Source organism: Oncorhynchus nerka, linkage group LG20 (assembly GCF_034236695.1).
Source record: "Oncorhynchus nerka isolate Pitt River linkage group LG20, Oner_Uvic_2.0, whole genome shotgun sequence".
Taxonomy (NCBI): domain Eukaryota; kingdom Metazoa; phylum Chordata; class Actinopteri; order Salmoniformes; family Salmonidae; genus Oncorhynchus; species Oncorhynchus nerka.
Window position 1 is genome coordinate 9,970,529 of NC_088415.1, and position 11,997 is coordinate 9,982,525.

The following is an 11,997-nucleotide window of genomic DNA, read 5'->3' on the forward strand; positions in this document are numbered from 1 at the left end:
TGAAGGAGGCCCAGTCAACAGGAGCATTTATATGTCTCGTTTGAGCCCGGGAGACGATTCTTGTTTCTAATATAATCCTGCCAAGTTATCTGAAAACCAGGGAATGTCCCTTCCACTGATTCTAACTGGCAGGTTCACATGTCTACCAGTGTTGAAGGTTCTGGGTAAAGTTTGACGTCAGACTGGATTCGAGGACACACTGACAACGTATCTGTGGCATGGTATGATTCTGTAGCAGCTGATCTCGTGACTTCCTACAAGCCACTCTGGCTGTAGTTCCCAGAACATTTGGTGCTGTGTGATTATTATTGTGTATAGAAGGCATTTTACTTTGCTTCTTGTTCTGGACGTGTCCTCCCCGAATTCTTGTAATGAACCGGATTGATCTTGATTGACTTTATCAATGACCACTCTCCTTTTTTTATTCACCTGCATATTTCCGTTACCATCTGTCACATTATTTCTCACTAATGGTCCTAAACTGTTTTACAGACTGCAGTAAACTGGAATAGAGAATACCACGATGATGGCATCACTCTCTGGAACTCACCTGGTCCACCTGTGCCTGCTGGCCTGGTCTTACCTGGGCCTGCTGGCCTGGTCTTACCTGGGCCTGCTGGCCTGGTCTTACCTGGGCCTGTCAGAGGTCTCTAACTGCCGCCAGGGGACCACACAGGGGACCATCCAGGGGACCACCCAGGGGACCATCCAGGGGACCACCCAGGGGACCATCCAGGGGACCACCCCAGGGGACCATCCAGGGGACTATCCAGGGGACCACCCAGGGGACCATCCAGGGGACCACCCAGGGGACCATCCAGGGGACCACCCCAGGGGACCACCCAGGGGACCATCCAGGGGACCATCCAGGGGACCATCCTGGGGACCATCCAGGGGACCATCCAGGGGACCACCCCAGGGGACCACCCAGGGGACCATCCAGGGGACCATCCAGGGGACCACCGCAGGGGACCACCCAGGGGACCACCCAGGGGACCATCCAGGGGACCATCCAGGGGACCACCCAAGGGGACCACCCAGGGGACCATCCAGGGGACCACCCCAGGGGACCATCCAGGGGTGCAACAACGCTGCCTTTGTTCCTGGCCACATCCTAGTGGTCCAGGGCTTCGACTAAGTCACGCTGCGGCTCGAAGGGGCCTACGTGATCGACTCCCAGAGCTACTTGACCACCACATCCAACTACTGTACCCTGTGTGAGAACCCACTGCACCAGGTTTCAGAAGCTGCCCCTCTCTGTGTATGAGTGGTTGGTCGATAGTGGTTGGTCGACTGGAGCACTCCAGCTTTGCCTATACCTCTGTCAGCTCCTTGGTGGAGAGCGTCTCCTCTGTGATAAAGAATGACTGGGGGACGGACGGCAGTGGGGCTGGCAGCCTGCAGCCGTAGGGAGGTCTTCAGTGTCCGGACAGAGTGGACAAGTCCCTCTTCTCGCTGTAACAGCTGCTTCTACTGCAGTAGGATCACGTGTAATAGTCTGTCACATAAGAGAATATGTTGGATGAGAGCAGAGATACGTGTTTGTTATAAGAATTTGTGACAGGATTTTTTTTTTTTTAAGTGTTTAAAGCATATTTACAGCATGTATAAAGGATGTTTACAGCATGTTTACAGCATGTATAAAGGATGTTTACAGCATGTTTACAGCATGTATAAAGGATGTTTACAGCATGTTTACAGCATGTATAAAGGATGTTTACAGCATGTTTACAGCATGTATAAAGGATGTTTACAGCATGTTTACAGCATGTATAAAGGATGTTTACAGCATGTTTACAGCATATTTACAGCATATATAAAGGATGTTTACAGCATGTTTACAGCATATATAAAGGATGTTTACAGCATATTTACAACATGTATAAAGGATGTTTACAGCATGTTTACAGCATGTATAAAGGATGTTTACAGCATGTTTACAGCATGTATAAAGGATGTTTACAGCATGTTTACAGCATGTTTACAGCCTGTTTACAACATGTTTAAATGATGTTTACAGCATATTTACAGCATGTTTACAGCATGTATAAAGGATGTTTACAGCATGTTTACAGCATGTTTACAGCCTGTTTACAACATGTTTAAATGATGTTTACAGCATGTTTACAGCCTGTTTACAGCATGTATAAAGGATGTTTACAGTATGTTTAAATGATGTTTACAGCATGTATAAAGGATGTTTACAGCATGTACAAAGGATGTTTACAGCATGTATAAAGGATGTTTACAGCATGTTTAAAGGGTGTTTACAGCATGTATAAAGGATGTTTACAGCATGTTTAAAGGGTGTTTACAGCATGTATAAAGGATGTTTACAGCATGTTTAAAGGGTGTTTACAGCATGTACAAAGGATGTTTACAGCATGTATAAAGGATGTTTACAGCATGTTTAAAGGATGTTTACAGCATGTATAAAGGATGTTTACAGCATGTTTAAAGGATGTTTACAGTATGTATAAAGGATGTTTACAGCATGTTTAAAGGATGTTTACAGCCTGTTTACAACAAGTTTAAATAATGTTCACAGCATGTTTACAGCATGTAGAAATAATGTTTACAGCATGTATACAGCATGTTTACAGCATGTATAAAGGACGTTTACAGCATGTTTACAGCATGTATAAAGGATGTTCACAGCATGTATAAAGGATGTTCACAGCATGTATAAAGGACGTTTACAGCATGTTTACAGCATGTATGAAGCATGTTTACAGCATGTTTACAGCATGTTTACAGCCTGTATAAAGGATGTTTACAGCATGTTTACAGCATGATTACAGCCTGTATAAAGCATGTTTACAGCATGTTTACAGCATGTATAAAGGATGTTTACAGCATGTATAAAGGATGTTTACAGCATGTATAAAGGATGTTTACAGCATGTATAAAGGATGTTTACAGCATGTATAAAGCATGTTTACAGCATGTATAAAGGATGTTTACAGCATGTTTACAGCATGTATAAAGCATGTTTACAGCATGTTTACAGCACGATTACAGCATATTTACAGCATGTTTACAGCATGCATAAAGCATGTCCACAGCATGTTTACAGCCTGTTTACAGCCTGTTTACAACATGTTTAAATGATGTTTACAGCATGTATAAAGGATGTTTACAGTATGTTTAAAGGGTGTTTACAGCATGTATAAAGGATGTTTACAGCATGTATAAAGGATGTTTACAGCATGTACAAAGGATGTTTACAGCATGTATAAAGGATGTTTACAGCATGTACAAAGGATGTTTACAGCATGTATAAAGGATGTTTACAGCTTGTTTAAAGGATGTTTACAGCATGTATAAAGGATGTTTACAGCATGTATAAAGGATGTTTACAGCATGTATAAAGGATGATTACAGCATGTTTAAAGGATGTTTACAGTATGTATAAAGGATGTTTACAGCATGTTTAAAGGATGTTTACAGCCTGTTTACAACAAGTTTAAATAATGTTCACAGCATGTTTACAGCATGTAGAAATAATGTTTACAGCATGTATACAGCATGTTTACAGCATGTATAAAGGACGTTTACAGCATGTTTACAGCATGTATAAAGGATGTTCACAGCATGTTTACAGCATGTATGAAGCATGTTTACAGCATGTTTACAGCATGTTTACAGCCTGTATAAAGGATGTTTACAGCATGTTTACAGCATGTTTACAGCCTGTATAAAGGATGTTTACAGCATGTTTACAGCATGTTTACAGCCTGTATAAAGCATGTTTACAGCATGTTTACAGCATGTATAAAGGATGTTTACAGCATGTATAAAGGATGTTTACAGCATGTATAAATCATGTTTACAGCATGTATAAAGGATGTTTACAGCATGTTTACAGCATGTATAAAGCATGTTCACAGCATGTTTACAGCATGTATAAAGGATGTTTACAGCATGTTTACAGCATGTATAAAGCATGTTCACAGCATGTTTACAGCATGTATAAAGCACGTCCACAGCATGTTTACAGCATGTTCACAGCATGTGTAAAGGATGTTTACAGCACGTTTACAGCCTGTATAAAGCATGTTTACAGCATGTTTAAAGCATGTTCACAGCATGTTTACAGCATGTTTACAGCCTGTATGAAGGATGTTTACAGCATGTTTACAGCATGTTTACAGCCTGTATAAAGGATGTTTACAGCATGTTTACAGCATGTTTACAGCCTGTATAAAGCATGTTTACAGCATGTTTACAGCATGTATAAAGGATGTTTACAGCATGTTTACAGCATGTTTACAGCCTGTATAAAGCATGTTTACAGCATGTTTACAGCATGTATAAAGGATGTTTACAGCATGTATAAAGGATGTTTACAGCATGTATAAAGGATGTTTACAGCATGTATAAAGGATGTTTACAGCATGTATAAATCATGTTTACAGCATGTATAAAGCATGTTCACAGCATGTTTACAGCATGTATAAAGGATGTTTACAGCATGTTTACAGCATGTATAAAGCATGTTCACAGCATGTTTACAGCATGTATAAAGCATGTTTACAGCATGTTTACAGCATGTATAAAGCATGTTCACAGCATGTTTACAGCATGTATAAAGCATGTCCACAGCATGTTTACAGCATGTTCACAGCATTTTTAAAGCATGTTCACAGCATGTGTAAAGGATGTTTACAGCACATTTACAGCCTGTATAAAGCATGTTTACAGCATGTTTAAAGCATGTTCACAGCATGTTTACAGCATGTTTACAGCATGTATAAAGCATGTTCACAGCATGTTTAAAGTGTGTTTACAGCATGTTTAAAGTCATTGATTGTCACTCCTGCTCCCACTCTCGAGGGAGCCAGGCCGCTCTGCATTACGCACTCCTGCCACCCTCATTACGCACACCTGCTTCCCTAACGCGCATCAGCGATTCATTGCACTGACCTGGACTCAATCACCATGTTATTACCTATTATCTGTCTGTTCCCCAGCTCTGTTCCCCGCTTCTGCATACATTTTTCATTGTCGTTTTGTTACCCGGTTCTGACGCTGTTCCTGTACGGTTCCATGTCTGTGCAAAATCAAATGTTCCCTCTCCGTACCTGCTTCTCATTTCCAGCGTCGGTTCTTACATTGATCTCGCTTTTTCAACCCCAAAAAAATTCAGCGACTCTCTTCAGCAACCATCTACACCCTGACTTCCACCAGGAGGCGCTGTCCCTCCCCAGAGGCTCAACAGAACCACTCTACACATGTACCAGCGTTTCATCACCACAGATGGCACACACTACAGCCCTCAGGCGGTCACTCCAAGTGAAATACTGTACCATGTTTGACTATGACTGCTTTTATTGTCTCAAAACAATTTGAGTTTCCACAATGTGGTTTTTTTAAATCTGTTTTTTTGGATTGTAAACTATTTTATTATTGTGGAGAGACAATTTCTCTCTATATATATATATATATATATATATATATATATATATATATACTATTAACTTCTTTAGGCGACCCTGGGAGGAGGGCTGAAGAGTGTGACCTCCGTCCACACCTGCTTGGCCACTCTCAACAAGGTGTCTGTCTGTGAGGCGAGGAACTGTGTGCATCACAGGAGACTGCTGAGGGGAGGAAGGCTTGTAGCCTTGAGTAGCTGGTGCAGGATCATCCTCAGTAATAGGGGCAGTGTGTCAAGACACTCCTGGGGAGTCACATGACCGAGGTGTCAGGGGGAAGCGGTTGGCCGGGTCAGGGCTTCTACGACTGGTTGAATAGCCTAGCATCTGGGTCAACCTAGACAATGGCACTTACTCTCTCCTCCCTCTGCACACAATGGTGGCTGACGTCAAGTGTAACCAATGCAGACCCTCTGTTAACTAAGGTGCAAGTCTCATATAGTAGATGAAAGACACATGTTTCTCTGTCTGCCTTAATTTACCCACTTTCAATGTTTCCTCTTTCAACTCACTCTGGTACTAAATGTGATCGTAAAATGTTGTTCACTTTTACACCGAATGTACAAAACATTAAGAAGACCTTCCTAATATTGAGTTGCCCCCATTTTGCCCTCAGAACAGCTTCATTTCATCAGGGGCATGGACTCTACAAGGTGTTGAAAGCACTCCACAAGGATGCTGGCCCATGTTGACTCCAATGCTTAAAAAGTTGTGTCAAGTTAGCTGGATGTACTTTTGGTGGTGGACCATTCTTATAAACACATGGGAAATTGTTGAGCATGAAAAACCCAGCAGCGTTGCAGTTCTTGACTCAAACAGATGCGCCTGGCACCTACTACCACGCCCCGTTCAAAGGCACTTAAATATTTTGTCTTGCCCATTCACCCTCTGAATGACACACACACACAATCCATGTCTCAATGGTGTCAAGGCTTAAAAACCCTTCTTTAACCCGTCTCCTCCTCTTCATCTACACTGATTGAAGTGAATTTAACTAATTATATCATTAAGGAATCATAGCTTCCGCCTGGATTCACCTGGTCAGTCTATGTCATGAAAAGAGATGTTCATAATGTGTTGTACACTCAGTGTACTTTACAACCCTCTTTGAAATAAATACAAAAGCTAAAACAATCAGAAGAAGAAGAATTTATTATGTAGTAAGTAGGTCGTATTCCCCATCACATGACATACATACTGCATCATCTGATACAACTAAAGGATAACTAAGGACTACATTTCCCTCTAGTGGTTCAAATGCTACATTACAGAAGTGCTTTCATTCATTTTCATGAATAATTTTCATTAATAATTTTTCATTAATAATTTTTCATGACTGTTCTCCTACATTGTTATCAGTGTTGTAAAGTAGTTTAGGTAAAAATACTACTCAAGTATGAGAATTTAATACTTTTTACACCACTGATTGTTACATACATAAAATACCATGATCTAAAAGACTAAAGAAGAAATAATGTAAAATGTTTCAAAGGTCAAATTGTATATATTATTATCCTACTGTAATCTGTCACTATGACTCTCTCGTGGACAGAGTACGTAACAATTCACACAAGATTATAGTTCTGGATTAACTGCGATTTTTCACTGATTTCCCCTCTAGTTTGTGGAGGGGTAATATTGGTCACATTTATCACCAGTCAGGTGTTTGTCACAAGTTAATGTGTAAGAGAATGTGAAACTCCCATTACTGAGTCCACAGCTATGCCCGTGGCTCCCCTGCTCCAGGTTTACAGAACACCCACCCTGGAGGTCATCATCACGTTCCCCTGGGTCCTTATCCCACACCTGGAGCTCTAGAGAGGACTGGGTGTTTACATAGTTAAAGGTGAAATGTGTATGCCAAAGTGGATCATAGGTAGTGATCCAGCGGGTCTGCCTGTGCTGACCTGAACACCACAGTTTGACGGAAACCTCTGGTTCGGCCATCCCATCTCCCCTCAGACTAAACCCACGGTCCACAAAGACTGTTAGTTTGCCTCTCCCTGCCAACAGGGGGCAGCAATCAGCAGAGAGGTCAGGTGAATCCCTGCATGCTTGATTCTCTGTCTTTATTCTCTTAATCCCGCTGTCGATCACATACTGACTAATAGCTGTTTGGAGATCAGCGCTCGTCTGTTTGTCATCAACCAGTTGATATAGAGGCTGCAGGGAGAAGGATACCATTTCCGGAAACTCATTTAGGCTTTTCATCCATTTTAAGAAAATATCTATATTAGCTTTTCTCATAGAAGCAACTCCATTTAAGGTTCTCCCACCGTTCACTTCCGTGTGGTGGCTTAAGAAGCCCATGCTGTACCCTGTTGCACTGTCAGAGTTGGTAGCGACCTTCGAACATTGTCCACCCAAAAGGTTTAGCCCTAAGTCTACGGGCAGTCCTACAGGTATGTCCAAGTCCAACCCCATACTCAGACATGTCTCCACGTCGGACACAAAGACCTTGTTTAGGGCTGCTAGACAGGTGCGAATGCTAGTCACCCTCTTCATCATCCCTCCGAGGTCTCCATCACTGATGTAGTGGGTTCCGTAGGTATCAATGATGTCCTTGTACGCCTCACTGTTGGATGTGTAGTGGTGTGGCAGAGAAGCTATGCGTCGCTGGAAATCCAGGCTAAGTGGGGGTTTACTGGGCACACTGAAACTAAAAGAGGATTAGAGTGGGGGTTAACTGGGCACACTGAAACTAAAAGAGGGTTAGAGTGGCTGTTAACTGGGTACACTGAAACTAAAAGAGGGTTAGAGTGGCTGTTGACTGGGAACACTGAAACTAAAAGAGGGTTAGAGTGGCTGTTAACTGGGTACACTGAAACTAAAAGAAGGTTAGAGTGGCTGTTAACTGGGTACACTGAAACTAAAAGAGGGTTAGAGTGGGGGTTTACTGTGCACACTGAAACTAAAAGAGGGTTAGAGTGGCTGTTAACTGGGAACACTGAAACTAAAAGAGGGTTAGAGTGGCTGTTAACTGGGTACACTGAAACAAAAAGAGGGTTAGAGTGGGGGTTTACTGTGCACACTGAAACTAAAAGAGGGTTAGAGTGGCTGTTAACTGGGAACACTGAAACTAAAAGAGGGTTAGAGTGGCTGTTAACTGGGTACACTGAAACTAAAACAGGGTTAGAGTGGCTGTTAACTGGGTACACTGAAACTAAAAGAGGGTTAGAGTGGGGGTTTACTGGGCACACTGAAACTAAAAGAGGGTTAGAGTGGCTGTTAACTGGGTACACTGAAACTAAAAGAGGGTTAGAGTGGGGGTTTACTGGGCACACTGAAACTAAGAGGGTTAGAGTGGCTGTTAACTGGGTACACTGAAACTAAAATAGGGTTAGAGTGGCTGTTAACTGGGTACACTGAAACTAAAAGAGGGTTAGAGTGGGGGTTTACTGGGCACACTGAAACTAAAAGAGGGTTAGAGTGGCTGTTAACTGGGTACACTGAACTAAAAGAGGGTTAGAGTGGGGGTTTACTGGGCACACTGAACTAAAAGAGGGTTAGAGTGGGGTTTTACTGGGTACACTGAAACTAAAAGAGGGTTAGAGTGGCTGTTAACTGGGCACACTGAAACTAAAAGAGGGTTAGAGTGGGGTTTTACTGGGTACACTGAAACTAAAAGAGGGTTAGAGTGGGGTTTTACTGGGTACACTGAAACTAAAAGAGGGTTAGAGTGGGGGTTTACTGGGTACACTGAAACTAAAAGAGGGTTAGAGTGGCTGTTAACTGGGCACACTGAAACTAAAAGAGGGTTAGAGTGGGGGTTTACTGGGCACACTGAAACTAAAAGAGGGTTAGAGTGGCTGTTAACTGGGCACACTAAAACTAAAAGAGGGTTAGAGTGGCTGTTAACTGGGTACACTGAAACTAAAAGAGGGTTAGAGTGGCTGTTAACTGGGCAGTTATAAGAAATGTACAAATCCACTATATATCAGGGGGCACAATTCAGGCCCTACAGTTTCACAGTCCTGCTGGTTTTCATTTCGCCCTGGTATGTAATTGATCAATTAATATTACTGATTGGCTGGAGAGCAAGTCTGGGTCCTCCCTGGAAATGATGTCTCTGCTTAATAAAAGGTTGTGCTGAAAATCTGCATGACTGTGACCCTCAGAGCTGTGAACGCCTGATTAGAATTTGCAAAGTGAATTCTAAAAAAGGACAACTTTCAAAAGTATATTGAACTTGTTGATGGGATCAATTAATCCAAGGAGGAACTATATATACATTATTTCTCTCTAGGAAACAGCAAACTAGATGGTTACATTTTATTTTTTTAAGTGTTTCAAAAGCCATTTTATGGCTAAAGTTTGCTGAAAGCGCTGAGAGAGTGCTGCACAATTGCTTCAAGCACTTAGAATTGAAATATACATGACCTCACAAACATCATGATACATGGCCTGACCTGTAGACAGAGCAGGTAAATTGTTGAAATGAGAAGGAAGATTTGTCTGCGTTTGAGTGTGCGGATGCAAAGCCGTACACCTTGGACTTGCTGCCTGCTAACTGCAGATCTACATTCTCCAGTTTTAGCCCCGCCTTCCAGTCATTCTCTATAAAGAAGGCTATATCATCCACAAGAGAGCTGACAGAGTAGTAGTAGGAACTCAGAGTCTTCCTCTTGCAGTCACTTTCGGCCCGCCAGTCCTTCATATGCAAGGGGAGTTTCTGAAGCTCACCTCCCATAAGTGGGTTCACACATACCATGCAGGAGTTAGCCAAGTAACTGTTGAAATCAAACACAGAGGCCCGTTTTTGTCTCAGTGTTACAACATCATAGCCCATCCCAGCCAGTTTGTAGCCAGGCACAAAGGAACAATTGGCGCATTCTTCTGGTGTCCCTAGACGACAGGTGAACCCTCCATCCAAGCTCGACAGAGCCAGGAAACACATGAACACCGGGTGAAACACGGGAGAGAGGACGACCGATGCTGTCATCGTTGTCACTCCTGATTGGTCAATCTAGAAGAGAGGATTTAAATAATGAAGGTTGTCACTCTCCTTTTTTTGATTGTTTGATTCTACAAGTGAGAAAAAGGTTCCGCTGAGGAAGGTGATCATTTTGATTCCACTGTCTTCTACTTCCCACAACACAACGACTATTACTTCAGTCTTTTAAAACCAAAACACTTTGTTTAAAAACAAGAAAGTAGTTCATTTTAGACAGTATATTGTTTTTCCTTTATTTAACTAGGCAAGTCAGTCAAGAACAATTTCTTAATTTCAATGACAGCCTAGGAACAGTGGGTTAACTGCCTGTTCAGGGGCAGAATGACAGATTTTGTACCTTGTCAGCTCGGGGGTTTGAACTTGCAACCTTTCGGTTACTAGCCCAACGCTCTAACCACTAGGCTACCCTGCCATTCATAAAATACTCAAACGTTTAGATCTATTGTTAATATGATAAATGTTCATTCTCTCCCCAGTTGTCCTATGGCTGTCAATACTTACAACGTAAAATCCACAGCAGATCTCTCTGTCCTCTCATGTCCACATGAAATGATCTCTGTACCCACCAGCTCTCAGAGTAAACAAAGACTGGCTCCTTATCGTGTTACAAACGGCATGGTGGGAAACGGAGTTTATGCATTGATTCTACATATCTGGCAAACCAGCAGGAAAAATATAATTAATAATGATTAACCGTAGTATAGAGTAATGACAGACATCATAAAGCACCAACAAAACTGTCAGCAGTCACATACAGAGCTGAATACCTTTTTGTTGTTGTGTGTAAATCTCCTATTGAAAATGTATTTCATTTTACCTTTATTTAACTAGGCAAGTCAGTTATGAAACAAATTCTTATTTTCAATGACAGCCTAGGAACAGTGGGTTAACTGCCTGTTCAGGGGCAGAACGACAGATTTGTACCTTGTCAGCTCGGGGGTTTGAACTTGCAACCTTCCGGTTACTAGTCCAATGCTCTAACCCTGCCGCCCCATGCTTTCTGTACTTGGGACAATCTCTATCCACTTGTATCCAGTTTGAATTATTCCCACAGTGGTAAGATCTCATCAAATCTCTTCTTATTGATTCAACAGAGGATACGATATGATCTGTTTTCATATTGTTTGTAATCTAACTAGGGTCAATGATCCACATCTGGGGTTTCAAAATAAATATCCAGACCCCTGCTGTAAACAGTGGAATGTTTGTTCAAAATAAATAAATAATCACAAAAGTGGGACATAGACATTTATGTCTAATTTGCAGTTATTATTATTATTTTTTGATTCCCAAAGATGTGGTTATAACTTACAAAGACTTTACTGATCATTTTCTGGACCATCCTCATGTGCATTGTGTTTTTCATGGGCACAGCAAACGTGGTTTTTCAAGATAACATGTTTTTCATGGGCATAGCAAACGTGGTTTTTCAAGATAACATGTTTTTCATGGGCATAGCAAACGTGGTTTTTCAAGATAACATGTTTTTCATGGGCATAGCAAACGTGGTTTTTCAAGATAACATGTTTTTCATGGGCATAGCAAACTTGGTTTTTCATGGGCATAGCAAATGTGGTTTTTCAAGATAACGTGTCTTTCATGGGCATA

General features: G+C 41.8%; 1 protein-coding gene across 1 annotated transcript; it reads right to left on the reverse strand.

Annotated features, from left to right (window-relative positions):
* Window positions 1-6,569: 6,569 nt before the first annotated feature.
* On the reverse strand, window positions 6,570-11,214 carry LOC115125035 (perforin-1-like). Its single transcript, XM_065005200.1, has 3 exons — window positions 10,891-11,214; window positions 9,845-10,401; window positions 6,570-8,094 (listed from the first exon to the last, which is right to left on the reverse strand). Exons 2-3 carry the CDS (start codon window positions 10,375-10,377, stop codon window positions 7,053-7,055), a joined length of 1,575 nt encoding a protein of 524 aa, XP_064861272.1. The 5' UTR covers window positions 10,378-10,401; window positions 10,891-11,214; the 3' UTR covers window positions 6,570-7,052.
* Between the last annotated feature and the right edge of the window lie 783 nt (window positions 11,215-11,997).

What these genes read in the sequence shown, in the direction of transcription:
- LOC115125035 (XM_065005200.1), bottom strand. Translation starts at nt 10,377, where the DNA reads ATGACAGCATCGGTCGTCCTCTCTCCCGTGTTTCACCCGGTGTTCATG. An exon ending in TTTACCTGCTCTGTCTACAG is followed by an intron (nt 8,095 to 9,844) that starts GTCAGGCCATGT and finishes ATCCTCTTTTAG; the next exon opens with TTTCAGTGTGCCCAGTAAAC.